Source organism: Trichechus manatus, unplaced genomic scaffold (genome assembly GCF_000243295.1).
Source record: "Trichechus manatus latirostris isolate Lorelei unplaced genomic scaffold, TriManLat1.0 scaffold00026, whole genome shotgun sequence".
NCBI classification, from domain to species: Eukaryota; Metazoa; Chordata; class Mammalia; order Sirenia; family Trichechidae; genus Trichechus; species Trichechus manatus.
Window position 1 is genome coordinate 1,943,582 of NW_004443962.1, and position 18,723 is coordinate 1,962,304.

Genomic DNA, 18,723 nt, shown 5'->3' on the forward strand with positions numbered 1-18,723 from the left:
TACAGACATATATATATATGTACATATATATATATATATGTATATCTTTGTGGTTGCCAGTTCTGGGAAGGAGGGGAGAGATGAATAGGTGGAACACAGTAGATTTTTAGGGAAGTAAAACTAGTCTGTAAGATACTGTAATGGTGGGCACACGACCTGTGATCGTAGACACATGACATTATGCATTTGTCAAAACCCACAGGAGTGTACAGCACAAAGAGTAACCCTAATGTAAACTATGAGTTTCACTTAATAATAATGCATACTGTGAACCTTATTTAATAATAATGTACTGATTCTGGTTCCTCAGTTGTAACAAATGCACCACACTGATGCAAGATGTTAATAATAGGAGAAACTGTGGGGTTGGGGGCAGAGGGTGTATGGAAATTCTCTGTACTTTCTGTGCAATGTTTTTGTGAACCTAAAACTGCTCTAAAAAATAAAGTGTATTAAAAAAGAAAAAAATTTACGCCCTGGAAGAGAAAACTGTCAGCACCTGTTTCCAGCCTGCAGAACCTGGCCACCGTCTCTGGAGCCCCCTTCATGTAGACATGGAAGCGATCCCCCCCGGCCAGCTGAGCGACCACGGACATCCTCTGCAGGCCCGAGGAAAAGGGGAACTGACGCAGGACAGTGATGGCTTCCACGGGACTCTGCGACCATCCAACAAAGGAGAGCTTTACGACACTTTCAAGTGAGACTCGGCAAATGCACACCAGCAAATAGAATCCACTCTGCAATGTGATACGACCCTGATGGGCCCAGGCACACGACGAAGTGGTAAATTCATCACAATATTGCTATTTTTCGGGCCACCTAAGATGACTCCTTGGCCAAGTTGTTTGGTCTGCAAGGCCCTTCCCCTCAGCTGATTAGAGAAATCTCCATCACCTTCCAGGCAAGGCTGTCTCCCAGAAACAGTATTCACTCCCTCCTCTGGACTCCTCTGGCTCAAACATCACCCTTTATTCTAATGCTTAGAACAGTGCATTGCACTTATTTGTACATATATTGGTTTTTCTACCAGAATATGTGCTCCTCTAGCACAGAGCCCAGCATATCCAGTTTTCAAATCTCTCTACCAGCTAACACCCAGCACCGTTCTCTAGTATATGTAGGTACTCAGTGAGGGTTTGTTGAATAAATTAATGGATAAAGTCAGGAACGCCAAAAAACTATGGAAATAGGAGTTGTTGTTGTCGTTAGATGCCATCGAGTTAGTTCCCACTCACGGTGCTGCCATGTGTTACAGAATAGAACTGCTCCGTAAGGTGTTTATGACTTCGACCTTTCAAAAGCAGATGGCCAGGCCTGTCTTCTGAGGTGCCTCTGGGTGGGTTTGAACAGCCAACCTTTTGGGTGGTAATCAAGCAATTAACCGTTTGTGCCACCCAGGGACAGGAATATAGAGATATGTGAAAGTCGGGGAAGTTTCACCCATCTTAAGGGCAAAGGACTACATGATTTAAAGAAGCAAATCATACCTCACTGGCTCTTGGCCCTGGTTTTAATATGACGTTTGAGTCTGACGTCCCAACTACACAGTACTGCACACTGCAATCTTCCATTTTCTGTTTTAAAATGAAAACATTCATCAGATTCCTTGGAGAAAAATAGTAAGAAAGAAATAACTATTGGCATAGCGCTTTAATCTTTTCAAAGCTCTTTTCACATATTTTTTTCTTCTAGACCAATTGTCTTAATACCTTCATCGTCAAATATGTCTTGTGTTGGTTGACATTAAGGACCTTGGTGTAGAATGGCAAAAAGCCAGGAAGAGTGTAAATACATGAAGTAGTAACTGATGGAGAAGTGCTAGCTGCGGGTCAATGGCTCTTCCTAAATGGTCATGTCTAGTAATTGGGGGAGGGTTTAAATGGAGATCTGCTCTCGAAGATAGCTGGGCACAGTAGCGCTCAGATGAGACAGGAATGGGTCCTGAGATAAGCATTGGGCTGCTTATGCTATATCAACGCTATCAGTGCTACTAGCTTAGTTTATTAGCTAGAGAGTTAACAACTTATCTGCTCACAAGTTAGAAAACACATTTGAAAATGGTTTGTATGGTTTGGGTGTTACAACAGTAGTAGCTATGCCATCTGAAATGCCAATATTAACCTATAATATGCGGAAGACATTTGGATATATAAAAAGTAAATAAAAACCTATAACCAATACCATTGATTTGATTTCAACTCATAGTGACCCTATAGGACATTGAGTCAATTCCGACTCACAGTGACCCTATAGAATAGAGAACTACCCTATAGGTTTTCTAAGGATTTGAACGGCCGACCTTTTGCTTAGCAGCCGAACGCTTAAACCACGGCACCACCAGGGCTCCAAACAGGAGACTGTATCCAATCTCTGATCTGTTACTTACTTGTTTAACCTTAGGATGTCACTTCATTTCTCCAGATCTCAATTTCTTTTAAGAAATATTCTGACATCCCTTCCAGTGCTAAAATTCTTAGAGCGTATAAGACATCCCCCATCTTGTGATGTTTAGTGGAAGCCTTCTAATGACCAAAATGCATTCAGCTCGAGACTGCTTCTGACCCCGGTTTAACGTTTCTCCTGATTGTCTTAAACTCAGAGAGTAATCCCGCGTTTGTACGCTTTGTTAGGGGTGATGCAACTGTTCTTCCAGATAGCTCTTCACAGTTACTACTCGGTATTTCTTATCCCAGACAAGATCCCAGGTTGTATGTCATCGTACAGATCTGTCAACCCTCTGCTGTTGGGGAAAGGGACACTGTGAGGACCAGGATCAAAGCCACATATAGTAACAATGGCCCAAGGCAACTCATCATTATGTCAACTCCAATGATGCTGGTGAGGACATTGCTTATAAAAAGTACATTGATTCCTCGCCGTTAAGACCCAGGAAACTGATTACTGTCTTTTCTTTGTGTCAAAAACATTTCTGTGGAGTAAATGCTCTATTATGACTTACTGATATCAGAAATTCCCTTGATTACCAGATTTCCCCCTTTTTTTTATTGCTTTGGCTTCTAGAAAGCTAAAATTTTCTTACGTATTTTCATTTTAGGCTCATTTTGAAGAGTATTTCAATGTGCCTGCAGTCATTGGTTTCCATTCTTTTGTACCTGTTTTTAAATGCCATCTTGTATTTTATGTACCACTGTAAGTAGCTTTAGAACCTTTTGGGAGGATGTTATTGTTGCGTGCCGCTGAGTCAATTCCAACTCATAGCGACCCTATGCGACAAAATAGAACTGCCTCATAGGGTTTCCTAGGCTGTAACTTTCATTGGAGCAGATCTCCCTGTCTTTTCTCTCTTGGAACTGCTGGTGGATTCGAACTGCTGACCCTTTGGTTAGCAGCAGAGTGCTTAACCATTGCGCCACTGGGGCTCCTTGATTGATTGATTAATTAATTAATTAATTCCCTCCACTTATTTGGCACTTCATAGAGCTTAAAGCTCTTTTAGGTTCAGTCTCAAAGCTCACCTCAACTCTGTGAGTGATGCATTATTCTCCCAAATGTACAGAGGAGGTGACAGACAAGTCCTGGTACCAGATTTGGAGTCACACACCTAGAAAGTGGTGTGGTCCAGAAACCTTCCCACCATGTCCTGACACCTCCAGGACAGGTCTACATCTTTCAATTATCACTCACACTCAGCTCAGAAAATTGAACCAGTTGGAGCTAGGGCACTCCAGTTTGGTGTCTAGACACACCCTGTCCAATACAATAGCCACAAGCCACTTGTGACTATTTAAATTTAAATGAATTAAAATTAAATAAAATTAAAAATTCAGTTCCTCGGTCACATAGACACCTCAAGTGTTCAATAGCCACTTGTTACGAGTGACTACTATATAGGACAGCGCAGATATAGAACATTTCCATCACTGCAGAAAGTTCTATTGGACAGCGCTGCTCTAGGCTTCCATTTTCTGAGGGTGTTCTGGAGAAGATTTGTGCAATGATATTGCCTGTTAATAAGGTTTTTGTGGTAAATAGGTTTGGTAAATACAGCGTACCGGATTCTCCTCTCAAAAATTCGCAATGCACCTACAGTTAAGAAATTGATTTAACTCTGTTTAAACAGCAATTCCCAAATGTAATTGATTGTGAAACCCAGTTCATGTTGCACTCATTAACAGAGTTCTTTGGCGCAGATGTGGGGAGCCTCTGTCAGATCTGATCTTGGTTCAAGCGTTCTTCTGAATCTCCTCTGGGCTTTAACTTAGGTTAGAAAAGCTTCGGTGCCTCCAATAAGAATTTCTTCAAGTCTTTCTCATTCAATGACAGCAAGAAACTGTCACCTTACCCAGGCAGTGCCCTCAAACATTTTGAGGTCCAGTGGGTCTCCCTGGACCGTCCCATCGAGAAGGATCAGAGAGTGGCAGCTGGCCATGGCCGCACACAGTGGACCCCACGGCAAAGCCTTGCCCGAGGCAAAGCTGTGGACTTCCTGGAAACTGGTAGAGAAGATAATTAATAAGTTAAGGTTGTCTGTAAAATCGTTCTGCGTAAGTTATTCTGCCCCTAAAATCTTACTAAGGTAGACTTTCAATTACACTACCACCATGCTCATACCCGTCAATGGCTCCCCATGCCCCATATGATAGAGTCCAAACTGCTTAGCCTGGTTTTCGATGCCCTGCACACTCCAATTCTAGCTTACCCTACAGCTTCTACTCCCACTAATGTCCTTTATGCCCTAGATTCTATCTTCAAATTAAACTTCTTGTTATTTCTATACTTGTCCAGGAACTTCCCTGTCCGTGAGCCTCTGCTCACTTGTTTCCTCATTTTCTAACTAGAATATTCTGCCTGCAGGGCAATCCTTACAAAACCCTCCATGGAGCTGTATGTAAATTTCATTCTCCACAAAGTTTGCCACTGGCTGATCAATAATGTAATTTCAGAGGCCTTGAGTATGATCACAAGGAATTTTGTCCTGTGATTTGCAGCCAGCCCAGATAGTGGCGGTATTGGGAGAAGGTGTATGAGCAGGCAGCTCAGTGCTGAGACCTGCAAAGTCCACAGAGCTGGGCTGTAGAAAGCCACATACCCCAGGAAAGAAGTCTCTAGGCTAATGAAGTAGCAGGGATGGGAAAAAGAGCTAGCCTGGTGGCTCCAATCAAGTGATAGCGTGCGTGAACTCTGAAGCATTCCTTATTCCGCAGTCTTTTGGAGTTTGCCCTCATTTCCTGAAATCCCTGGTCTGGACACCCTGCCTCTACTGCCCATTTTTCTCTTTGACAGTACAGGCTGGCTTGATATACCTCTTCTCCTCCTGCCTTACAGCAAAATAGTACTGTAAATGTGTCTGGTTGTTTCTGTTCTCAAAAAAGTTTCAGAGTGCAAGGAGCCCCGGTGGCGCAATGGTTAAGTGGTCGGCTACCAACTGGAAGGTTGGAGGTTCCAAACCACCTAGCAGAAAGACCTGGCAATCTGATTCCATAAAGATAACAGCCAAGAAAACCCCATAGGGCAGTTCTACTCTGTCATATGGGGTCACTATGAGTCAAAATTGACTCGACGACACCCAACAACAACGGGGCAAGGTAGAGAGAGAAAGGGTGGAAACTGCAACTATCCTGTTTCTGTTTCACTGCTCTGACCAGTTGTCTTAGTCATCTGGTGCTGCTATAACAGAAACACCACAAGTGGATGGTTTTGATGAAGAGAAGATTATTTCCTCATAGTCAAAGTAGGCTAAAAGTCCAAATTCCGGGCATCAGCTCCAGGGGAAGGCTTTTTCTCTCTGCCAGCCTTCTCATCAATGTTCTCCCGGACTAGGAGCTTCTCTGCGCAGGGACCCTGGTCTAAAGGACGCGCTCTGCTCCCGGCACTGCTTTCTTGATGGTATGAGGTCCCCCTGTCTCTCTGCTCACTTCTGTCTTTTATATCTCAAGAGATTGCCTCAGGACACAATCCAGTCTTGTAGATCAGGTCCTGCCTTACTAACACAACTGCCACCCATCCTCCCTCATTAACATCATAGAGGCAGGATTTACAACGTATAAGACAATCACACAGTACCAGGAATCATGGCCCAGCCAAACTGATACACACATTTTCTGAGACATAATTCAAACCGTAACATCCCACCCTTGTTTTCCATGTTGCAGCTGCACCTTGGGGTAGGCATCTATGCGATTGCCCTCTCTCCTGACCGAGTGCCAGTTTTGAGTCTGAGCCTGTAAAAATTCCAGCCATACACTCTCCCAAACCTATTACAAATGATCCACTCATTTTCAGAATTAATCTCTACCTTTTACCCACCATGTTATTATAATAGTCAGCACTGTGTATTATATCAAAACCAAACCAAACCTATTGCCATCGAGTTGATTCCAACTCATAGCAACCCTATAGGACAGAGTAGAACTGCCCCATAGGGTTTCTAAGGAGTGTCTAGTGGATTCGAACTACCGACCTTTTGGCTAGTAGCCGTAGCTCTTGACCACTGTGCCACCAGGGTTTCTGTGTGTTATAACAAGCAATCATTGTTTCTTCTTCTCTGCTCCGACATCTGTGCCGTCACAGTAACACTTTTCACTGCCCATGTTGTACACCGAACGTGGTACATTCCATCTAGACTGTGAGCTTTTTTTCTGGACCCCCTACCATAGCTGCCCTCACTAGCCCCCCCGGAAGCCTTTGCAGTTTTTAATTAAGAAGAGTCCTTGACTTACTTCCCTTACTCTTCTGTTTCACTTGTTCAGCTTCTGAATCATCCATCTCATTCTACTCCATTTTTCATCTGGAGCTTGAAAACCTACTTTCCTATCTGATTTTAAACTTAGGACTTATTTAATTAAACAAGTTAGAATATCTGGGAGCAGATTTCAGCCCATTTATATATATGTGACATTTATATACATGTGACATATATTTGACATTCATCTCCCAACACAAAAAGGATAGGTTTGAGTATCAAATCTAAGGTAAGCCCACCAAACACACATTCCCTTTTCACTAAGGGGCCTACCAGTTGTCAGCAGTAGGGACTGTCCCCCAGAGGTCCAGACCGTCTTCTGTAAGAGTACCAGTCTGAATAAAAATTAGAACTGGGATTAGCAGAAGATTTAAAGCTTTTAATGATGTTGTGATTGAAACAAATCTCAAGCTTCCAAGACATTACACTAGAACTCGTTGTCCAAAGTCCTTGTTTGTAAGCATCCCATGTTAAACCAGAGAAGGGTATCCAAAAGAAAGGTTCAAAGGGTGACAAATGATCCTAAAAGGACCATGTTGGTAATTAAGTGATTCAAGTTACTACCCAGGACAAGGAAATGCGTTTTGTTGTTTTATTTTTGTTTGTTTATTGTTGTGACTACTGTTATGTTAAAAGGGAGAGGTCCAGTGAATGGAAATCCAACAAGAACCAGCTCGAGTCTGAGTTTTTAGTTGGCACCTGCTGTCTTTCTAAAGCAGAGCTTGGGATTTTTTTTTTTCTTTTCAAGACTGTTTAGTTCACAGTTGGCCATCTGGTTCACAGTAATTTTCTGAAAATATGGGTGACCTGTTGACTGTCCAGATTGATAATAAAATGTTGATAGAGGACTTTGAGTCTATAGAGAGAAGCCAAGGACTAATAATAAATATTAATTAATGCCCATGAATGAGTTTTATTGTTCTATCGTGAGGAATATGGTTTGATTTTGCTGTATTATGGAGAGAAATTGGTCAGAAAAAGTAACAGAGAAGGCAAAACGGCACTAAGTACTATCACAGCACTTTTAATTTCCTCCTGGCTTCACGTCGTGTCTTTATGCAGGAGATTAACAGCATTGGGGCTACCTAACATCAAGTCAGAATAAGTGGAGTTTGGTTATAAGCTGTTTAACACTGTCAAGATAGAGGGGAGCATTACAAAGCACTACAGAATATTCTGTTTCAACACTGACACCCCAGGTCTCTGACACTTTTTTTTTTTTTTTTTTTTTGAGGTCATCTCTGTATAAGACACTCCATTTTCTAGTTTTCTATTAAATGATATTTTCTACCGTTATAGCACATTACATTAGCACAATGCTTGTAGTGAAGTGCTTGTGAATGCTTTTGATTCTCATAACTGAGTGACCAGGGTGGAGATAGTCTCAGTTAGAGGTGAAATGAACTACCTAAGAGCACAGCAAGGCATCCCTGGATGCGGCAAATGGTTAACGCAGTCAGCTACTAACCAAAAGATTGGAGGTTCCAGCCTGCTTAGAGGTGCCTCCAAAGAAAGGCCTGGAGATTTACTTACGAAAAATCAGCGACTGAAAACCCTAAGGCATACAGTTCTACTCCGCCACGCATGAGATCGCCATGTTTCAGAACCACTCTGTCGTCTGGAGAGGCATAACCAGAATCCAGCCCTTTTGGAGTCTCCCACTGGACTAGAATTAGTCAGTGAATTCTGCGAGGCATGTGAAAAGCCCCATGTTAGGGTTCTGGGTCAAAGAATTCAGGAACTATTGTTTCGTTAATCTGCTTAGACTTCGCAGAGAGCTGCATGTTTGTGTGAGTTACTTCTTAAAGAACCACAACAAAAAGCGACTTGGTTCATTTGCTTCCTGCATTTTATAAGGGCCTCATCCCACGTGGTTAGACTCCAAATCCCCTTGAGTTGTTCCATTTCAGAAAGAGTGAGCAACTTAATTCGAACTGAAATGTTTTCTTGATGAGCAGATTATGTTTTCAAACATCGATATTTTGAGCGTGAAAACAGAGATGATGCCGCAGCGAGACAGAAATGATACTGTTATTTCTCTATGTGGAAATGACCCTTAGACAATAAAACCACTCATAAATAGAAAGAAAACTGAATTACGTCTGAGGTTCTAAAGGAAATAAGAGAAAACTTATTAACAAAAATACCAGCCTAGGCTTGGGCTGAATTGCATAGAGAAGGAGAACCCTCGTTTTAAGGAACTTAATAACAAAATCAGTATAAACTAGAAAAATATATGGGAACAAATGTACTCGGAAACGAAGTGCAGATGCCTTCTACCCTGGACAAAAAAACGCCCAAAACCACTAGATGGAAATTCTATTAATTGTGGAGTGCTTTATCTCAACATCATGTTGATAGAGCTTGATAATGTGAAAGCTGGAAGGAAACTTAGCATTGTAGTTTAGATTTCTGCTTAAAAAGTCACCCAGAAACTTAGTGTCAAATTCAGGATTAGATTTCACACTTGGCCAATTCCAAATCAAGAGTTGTTTACAGTGTTCCATGCTGTTACCCCATAGAAAAGTTGACCAAGCATGCCTCAGGGTACCTCAAACAGTCTAGCAAAGGAGAGCGTGCGGATGTGGAGGAAAAGTCTTTCAACAGGGTGTAAAATAAATACCCTCGGGAAATTCAGTTTTAGAAACAGATGCATTTGTCAGGAATATATTTTATAAATCTCCCTCTGTATTTTAGACGTTAGCGAGTCAGCTGAGTAATAGGAATGCCTATCAGAAAGCTTCCAAGGGATTGTTGGAGGGCCCTGGACCTAAAATGAAGCCATTGTTAAGTTAACCTTAAGTTAACACTGTAAGGTTAACCAAGTAAGTTAATCTCACTGGTGGTGATTGATGGAAGACCTTTGCCAAACAAAACACAGAAACTAAAACTGAAATAATCTAAGAGACAAGCCATATCCACCTGGTGACCGAGACTTGTGAGGTCTCCTTCATGAGTGTGTCTGCACTCTGTCCTCTGTGCTCCATTCCTGCTCTCATTGTCTAGGACAATGAATTATTTTTTCAGTTGTCCCCAGGTGGCCTTCAAACAGGTCTTCTGCCTCAGTCCTGTCTCCCTCCCTCCCCAGATGGAATAAATAAAACAAACCAAAAAAAAAAATGACAAAAAGTGATAAGGGCTTGCATTTTTTTTTTTGTTAAGACAAGGCACCCCCTCCTTAGCCTGGCACATGGGGCCTTAACTAGAGGGGTTTTTCCTTCTCTAGTTTCATTTCCTACAGATATTCTAGCCACGCTTCACCGCACTCTGCTTCCCACACACTCCAGGCCCTTCACACCCCTGTACTTTGGAACTGCTTTCCTCTAAGCCTGGGACCCATTCTTTCCTCTCTGTCCACCAAACAACCAAAGCAACAGCTCAAATGTGGCCTCCCAAAAGCACCCTGATGCTTTGCTCATACCTCTATTAAGGTAGGCATTGCATAGCATTGTCATTGTCTACATTTCTGCTTTCCCTGCTTCCTCAGCTAGACCGTGAGCTTCTCAAGAGCTAAAAACATCTCGTTAATAGGGCGCTCTACCAGCCCTGTGCACTGCTCTTTGCCATGTGGGTTAACTAAAAAAATGGCAAAAGCTGCTGTCTTGATCATTTTTCAAATAAATGAACAGAGGACATGAGGGACCAAGCGAGGCCCATGGCCATCAAACAGTTCATTTGGCCTGGTCAAGCTGAGGGCAAGATCTGACCAGCAGGGGCTGGGGTGGAAGTCTCCACAGGAGTCCCACAGGAGAGCCAGGAGAAGGGGCCTTAGGACCTGTCCACAGCAGCTGCCCTGTCTACGTGGCACAGACTGCTCCTCTACCACCTTTTCAGAGACAACCTTCCCAACCCCTGAGCTCTGGGGGAGCAAACGAGAAAAGGGAGGTAGGACTGAAAACACGTGGCATTGTCCGCTCCCTGCCTTTCCTTAAAAGAGGCAGAGCAGAGAAAGGAACATGTTCATGAGGCTCCGGACAAAGTATTTTAGGGAATAAAAATGTTCCTCAATTTTTTTACTTGAAAAAGACAGTCAGTCAGAGAAGCTATCATGGTATGAAATCAATTCGAAACACGAAACCCAAAACAGGCCCCCAAAATATTAAATCCCACAGGGGAAAAACTCATGATGTGATGGCTAAGCCAAGACCCTGGGACTCAGGGAAGTGGACTTTTAGAATGTGGTCTCACACTAGCTCACTGTGAGCCCTTCTCTGGCCTCAGTGCCCCCATCTGTGAAATGAGGGTGTTGGACGAGACAGTCTCTGAAGCCGTTTACAGCTTGGCTGTGCCTTAAAAGCATTAACCTCCCACCTGGAAAGTTCAGATCGTACTTTGTCAAAGCACACGAGGTTTATTTGCCCACACATGTTGATTCTCTGTGGGGACATACAGAAGATGCCCTTCCTCTGCAGCCTCTTCTGGGCGTACACGATGCCCGCGGTGAGGGCCGCTGGCAGTACAGGCGGGACAGTCACGGTGAGGAGCAACAAGGCCATCGTCATGGTATCTCTTGCAGGGACCTGGTGAGGGGAGGGACACAGAGGTTAGCCCAGCAGACCAGGCCACCACCCTACCTGGCAACTTCTTCCTACAACACCACAGAAGCCCTAGAGGCTCAGAATACTCCGAATGAGTCTGCTCTGTTCGTGAGGCTGAGTGCTCCCATGGCTGGGCCTACAGAATGAACAAGTTGTGTCCCACTACAGAAGAAAGGAGACCTCTGATTCCAACTCCACATCCACCCTGACCTTTCCTGACTCAGTTTCTCTCTACTTAACCTTCCCTCTACCCAGATGGCCTGTCCCTTCTTTGGCCACCACACTTCCACGCAACCTCTGGGCTCCTCGGGCACCGGGTCTGGTCTTTGGTTATAACATTGCACACAGTGAACTGCCTGTTGGTTTATAAATCTCTCTCTAATATCATCCTACAAACTCTTTAGACCTAGCAGCTATGGATCATTCATCTCTGAAATCCCAGAGTCTAGCACGTATCTGGCACAGAAGACAGGCTCAGTATACATACTGAATAAACTGCAATCTGATTTAAAAAAAAAAAATGACCAAGATTCTGCCAAGATCTCAGCACATATCAGTAACTAAGTTGTTGTCACTGTTAGCTGCCATCCAGTCGGCCCCTGACTCATGAAAACCCCATGAAAAATGAAACAAAATTCTTCCCAGTCCTGCACCATCCCCATGATCTGCTGGGGATTGGACCATTGTGATCCATAGGATTTTCATTGGCTGATTTTCAGAAGCAGATCACCAGGCCTTGCTTCCTAGTCTGTCTTAGTCTAGAAGCTCCACTGAAACCTGTGCAGCATCATAGCAACACACAATCCACCACTGACAAATGGCTGGTAGCTGCACATGCGGTACTTTGGTCAGGAATCAAACCCAAGTCTCCCACATGGAAGGCGAGAATCGTTCCACTGAGCCACCAATGTCCTCCCTCATTATCAGTTATAAGGAAGCCAATACTAAAAAGTAAATAAAATAATTAAAAAGTCCAATAAATTAAGCTATTTTTATTATATATATTTATATATAATAAAAACAGCTTATACTTATTGGCCACTTAATCTGGAGCAGGCACTAGGCTAGGCTACATATGATTTTTTGCTTACTCCTCACAACCCTGTGATGTGACTACTGTTACTTTCTCCATATAACAGATGAAGAAACTGAGGCTTAAAAATTTAAATAACTTTTCCAAGACCACATGCTAGTTACATGGTGAGAATTTGAACTCCAGTTTGTTGGATTCCAGGGCTCAAACACTTGGCCAGTGTGCTACATTATCGAGTCCATCCTTGTGGAGTCAGGATCCCAGGCAGGTCTGCCCAGGAGGCTCCAGTGCTAATCACACAGCTAACCAGGGCAGGGCCAAGATCAGGTCATGGGGCTGCTTGTTTTATTTTTCACATGCTCTAGATATTGATGGCTCCATCTCTATAACCTTGCCTATGTTTTTATGAAATTAACCATCATTTTAGCAGTAGAGCTCTTTTTTGCATAATGGAAACATAGATTCAAGTTCAATACCAATGTCTACTAGGTGCTTCTTTTTGTCCAATGTTAGCTCATCACAAATTCCATCAATCCCTGCTCTTCCCAACCACAGTCACAGAGGAATTTTGACCCTGAATACTTAGCCCTGTCTAATCCTGAACCAGTGCAGATAGAGACAGGCAACACGTCCACAGGTTCTGACCCACAAGAATATGGGTCTGGGAATAGTCCTGCTGCTTTAATGTGTACTGGATATTGAGTTCTACCCTCATTGCCAGGCACTGCCCTGGCTTCCTGGTCCACAGGAGAGGGCTTTTGTCTGGCATTCTGCTCGGGGCTTCTGCTCCCCAGATAAACCCAGCACACGCCTCAAATCTAGCCCCAGTGGCCTTGATATTCTGCCTAGCTCTTTTCAGGTTCCATTCTACTAATGCCAAAATGCCCTCCTCTCCTCTGCCCTAGAAATACTCTCTGGAGGCTTATTTCAGATTGAAATAACTACTCAGAGCTTGAGGTGGACCATGAACATTGCCTAAAAATTCTTGTGGCTGCGTCTTTGACTACCAATATTTACCTCCCAGCCCACGCCTCACGCATACACATAAGAGTGCCATGATGCCATTAGTTTGGGCATCGTAATTAGATCAGCCATTCCCAGTGTCACACCTGTGTTTGGACCTTTTCCTTCCCAGTTTCCTTGTCTACCAGCCTACAGTGCTAAGATCCCAGCACTTCTTACTGTAGAGACTGCATGGTTCACAACAGAATCACATTCTAACAACCAGAAAGGACGTCAAAGGTCATTTTTGACAACCTTCCCCTCCCACTATTATCACATCTGTGAAGAGAGGCATCTAAACTCAAACCTCACACCCTGAAGCTTAAAGGCAAGTGAGTTCCATGCTAGGTAGCTCTGTAAAAGTAGACATTTAATTTTATTTCAGAACCCAGCCAGAACATACAGGTAACTCATTAACTGCATGGAGTGTTGTGTATTTCCTGAGACAATGTACACTTTCAAACACTGCAGAAAAGGTTAAAACTTCTAGGCATGACATTCAAGATTCCCTTCAATCTGATCTACTCCCACTTTTCTAGGCTTATCTCTTAATTACTTGCTGGTTCCACAAGACTCCTATCCATTTCTTTCTTCGTGTTTTGCTGATGTAAATTAGCATGCCCTTTCCTCTGTCTGATATAATTGACTAAATCCTCCCCATCTTAGCAGGCTTAAGAGAAATGTATTTCCTCTGAGACTATTTGGGCTTGGGTATCATAAATGCTACACATGCCATAAACTCTCATCCCTATCCAGATGGCTGAGGAGCTGGTACTTTGCAATTATTCATAGCTGCACTGTCCAATAAAATTGCCACTCACCACATGTGGCTACTTAAATTTAAATTAATTAAAATGAAATAATATTTAAAATTCGTTTCCTCTGTCGCACTAGCCACATTCCAAGTGCTCGATAGCCACATGTGGCTAATGGCTACCATATTGGACAGTGCAGATATAGAATATTTCCATCATCTAAAAAAGCTCTGTTGAACTGCTTCACAGAACGATGGAACCAAGAGGCAATCTTATCTAACTCTTTTGAGTTAGGTCAGGCTCTTAAAGAAAGCTGTGCTGTTGAAAAGCCTTACCCCCAATACTTACTCCATGGTACATATATACCCCAAGGGCATAGAAAAAACCCAGGATGCCAAGGCAGGCCAGGAACACAATGAACTTAAAAGCATCACTGTATAGCTTGAAGTTCAGAGGCTGGGGGTAGAGGATGGATCTCACCAAGTCACCTTTGGCTGTATTGTAACCTACATGAGATAATCATAGATGGAGTAAGGTTCTTTCATACAGTTTCTCTGAAAACCAAAAACAGTTTAAGTTGAGTTAAGGGTTGGTTAAGAGGGTCATTTAACATGGATTGAAAATAGCATGACTTCGACCTAAAAGTGTATTTGCATTTATTGTTCTTATAAGACACGAGAAGGAGTAATAAATGACATTCATTTAGCCCTGTTTCATTTCTCTTGCTCACAAGAGCGCTGCTACCCTTTCAACAGTAGGGTTGTGTAAAAGAGGACTAAGGAGCTAAAGAATGAACTGACCAGAGAGATGAAGAGTTTAAAATGCAGACAGGTGTTGAAAAACAATAGAAACTTAAAAGAAAAGGAAAACACAAGGGCAAGTAATTTCTTAAAATCATACAGGCAAAAACCTTCAATCGTGTCATTCTTGTGATCAAAACCCCTCTAGAGCCTCCATGTTTTAGAATAGAGCCCCAATTTCTAGACTCGGCATTCAAAGTCTCCTTCAATCAGATCTACTCCTACCTTGGTAGACGTCTCTCAACTGCTTACTAGTTCCAGAAGACCTCTGTGTATTCCTGTTTTTGTGTTTTCCAGGCACAAATTAGCATGTCCTTCCCACTCTCTGATATGATTTGCTAAATCCTCCTATTCTATCAGGCTTGGCTCAAAATGCCACCTCTTCAAATAAATATCCCCAGAATTCTACTCCCTTACTACATACTTAAAATAATCTCTCTCACTCTTTGAGGTCCCCATACCACTTGGTTATATGGCATCTATCACTGCTTCACATTTTAGTTAGCTGTAAATCTACCTGTCTCCTGCACCAGACCATCCTCTTTTTTAAGGGTCAGGAGTATATTACAATTGTTTTCTTTAGCCCTCAGTGTATAGCACTTAGTAGGTACTCATTAATATCTGAATGACTGGTGATAATGAATTGATGACTATATATTCTAGATATGAGTCAGTTTGAAAGTATAAAACATGCCTTATTCCCGTGGCTTGATGGACACCCATTCGGAATCAGAACCTGGTCTCTTCAAACATGGCGTTGCAGCCTTTGGAAAAGAGGGGTGGAGTTTCCTCTAACCTGCTGCCTTAGCGTTTTAAAGCACACAGGTGGCTTCCACAATCCACACCCAGTAGCTTCTTCTTAGGCAATAGCCTGAGGGATGCTCTAATGCCCACCAACTACTTTGAACCTAAAACAAAACCTTATATTTTTAATTTAAAAAAATGACTAGAACAATTAAATCATAGACTAAACTAAAGCATGGAGGTATCAAAGTGAAAGGTGTGTTTTGGATCTGCAAATATGTGGGGCAGCAGAAAGTGAGGTTAGGGATGAGTACAGAGAGCTGGGACTTGATCATAGAAGGCCTTGAACTTGTAATATCATGGAAAAGATTGGGATTTAGTCTATAGATATGGTAGTCATGAAAAGTTTTAAACTGTGGTATGGACTGCTCCAAAATATGTTTTAGAATTGTGACTTGGGTGACAGGTTGGGAGGGGGGCTGTAAGTTAAAGAAAGTTTTGGGAAAAGTTGAAATGGAACAGTCAGAAGACTGTTTCTGTTGTAATAGTTTAGACATGAGAAGAGGACAACCTGGACAAAACACCAACAATGGGATGAAGGGAAGGAAAAGGACAAAGGACGTATTTGTAAAATCAACAACATTCGAGACCCCATTTTGTGTGGCAGACAGTGAGGAGTAAAAGCTGATATTAAGCGACTTGTAGACAGCCATGCTGTTAGCAGAACAAGGCAATATAGGACGAATTCACTTTTAGATGTGCTGACTTTGAAGTGTTTGAAGGACACCCAGTTGGAGATATCCAGCGGAGAGCTTGAAACAACAGCCCAGCAAGCAAGTCTTTGAAAAGAAAACTTCTCATAGTGGGAGTGGCTGAACTTGTTTTCTTGGAAATCACTCAGCAGGGATGTAGAGGGAAAAGAGAGAAGAAGCCTATGGATGCGAGAAAAGTCAAGAACATGGGTTTGTCTTTGAGGAAATTTACTTCATCCACATGTACCCGTCAACACATACAAGGGTTTTAACAACAAATCATTCCATTTTTGGAATGATGGCTGCTTGGAATAATAAGGGTCTGATTGGAAAAGAATGTGGCTGCTATTACCAGAATATGAAAACTCCATGAAGCTAATCAAAATTTCCCTAATCCAACTCCTTCCACCTCTAGTCTTAGAATAAATTTACAAAAGAGGAATCCACTAACCTATTTGCAAAACAACTGCTCTTACAGGTCCCTGACCAGAGGGCTTGACCTGGATAACTTCTGTTCCACAAAAAAGAACGTGTCTCCGATAATCCTCCAGACTGTGGGATTTCCAGGGCATGGTGTTCTCCGATTGGGGCAATGGCGTCTTTGTAACAGGTATACTTTCTCCTGAAGAAGATTGTGTTTTGTTAGTTCCACATGAACTCAGGTAATTATTTAGAGCTGAAGCTTGCCAGTTGCAAGAAATTATACAAATCACAACTAATCCAGTCCTAATATCCAGCCCGTTGGTCAGATGAGAGCTCTTACAGATGTTGATGGCACAAAAAATGGTAAACTTGATTATATTTCAGATATTTAGCCAAGATCTGTTATTTTTCCCACACCCACCTAGTCTGCATGATTTGTTGTTATAATTTGAAAAGCAATCTACTTTAGCTAAGAGAATTGTCACTTAATCATTCCTCCAAGTGTTTACCTAGCACAATTCTAGGTAACAAAGCAACTATAAATCATGTAAATAATTATTATTACAGTGAAACCCGTGAGAGCATGAACTCGACGGGACTGCCTTGTTTTTCCGGGTCTCAAAAGTCTTCTGCCTTGAACAGGGTACAGTCTTACCACTTTTCTATTGCTTGTTTTAGTGGAAAAGATTTTAGTTTTCCTTCTCTGACAGGTTTCCACCTTACACAGCTTCTGGCTTTCACAGCTTTTACTGTATATGCCTTTCCTTCATACATTTATCCGCTCATCCACCTATCTATTCATTCAATATGCATTTTTAAGTGCATACTGTGTGCCATGCACTATGCTCGGTGGTGGGAATATAATGATGAACAAGAGAAACACAAATCCTGACCTTATAAAGCTCAGGGTGCCAGACTAGTACATAGTTAATTAAAATACAATAAGGTAAGTATTTTGGTAGTAGTACCAAGTGATATGGGCATCTAACCTAAAGTGAAGGATCAGGAAAGATTCCCTGCACAACTCATAAATGACAACTTGAAAGGAAAGTAAGATCAGCCAGACGGAGGAGGACAGAAAAGTGTTCTTAGAAGAGGTGAGAGAAAGCATGGTGTACCCTGGGCACGAAAAATAGTTGAAGATATATAGGACATTGAATATGAGGGTAAAGGTCATCAGTCTCAGAAATACAAAGATAAATGAAAAATGATCCCTCCATAAAATCTATAAAGTATTCATCCTGATCTTTTAGGAGCTTGCAGTGAAGACAGAAAGTAATATTAACAAGATAGGGCCTCTTTTTTCTCTTTCTAGATGATCTCAGCTTTTACTTCCGTTAATTAGTATCTCTAAAGAAATACATCACTAATGTTTTCTTCATCTTTTCTCTTTCCAGGAATCTCGTTCTATAGTTCCCAATTTGGGCTGTTCATCCCAATCTAGATCCCTCACTATCCTCTCCAAGTCAACATATCCAAAATCAATATCAATATTTTTATCCTTAAACCTCCTCCTGACTTTCCAATTTCTATTATGGTACCATCATTAATAATGCAATAAACATGCATTGATAACTATCAGTGATTAGAATGCAAAAGTTGAAAACAAAGAAGGATCGGTAGTTGGAAAATATGGCCTTGGTGATAGAAATGATGCCAGAGATCGAATGATAGAATTTTGGAAGAACAATGACTTATTCATTGCAATTACCATTTTTCAACAACATTAACGGCAGCTATACACATGGCCCTTGGCAGATGGAATACACAAGAATCAAATCAACTACAGCCATGGAAAGAGATGATGAAGTTCAATACCATCAGTCAGAACAAGGCCAGGGGTTGACTGAAGAACAGACCTTCAGTTGCTCATCAGTTGCTCCATCAAGTTGAAGCTCAAGAAAATTAAAACAAGTCCACAAGAGCCAAAATAAGACCTTGCATATATCCCACCTGAATTTAGAGACCATCTC

At 42.1% G+C, this 18,723-nt stretch overlaps 1 protein-coding gene across 1 annotated transcript in view; it reads right to left on the reverse strand.

Moving 5' to 3' along the window:
* Positions 1 to 18,723, reverse strand: part of ATP13A5 (ATPase 13A5) — a 133,310-nt gene that overhangs the window by 62,205 nt on the left and 52,382 nt on the right. The window contains exons 9-16 of the mRNA XM_012554729.2: positions 17,260 to 17,270; positions 16,779 to 16,949; positions 14,380 to 14,537; positions 11,035 to 11,223; positions 6,977 to 7,038; positions 4,304 to 4,454; positions 1,488 to 1,574; positions 500 to 656 (exon numbers count right to left, since the gene is read on the reverse strand). Of these exons, the coding sequence (XP_012410183.1) occupies positions 500 to 656; positions 1,488 to 1,574; positions 4,304 to 4,454; positions 6,977 to 7,038; positions 11,035 to 11,223; positions 14,380 to 14,537; positions 16,779 to 16,949; positions 17,260 to 17,270 (986 nt within the window). The remainder of the gene's footprint in view (positions 1 to 499; positions 657 to 1,487; positions 1,575 to 4,303; positions 4,455 to 6,976; positions 7,039 to 11,034; positions 11,224 to 14,379; positions 14,538 to 16,778; positions 16,950 to 17,259; positions 17,271 to 18,723) is intronic.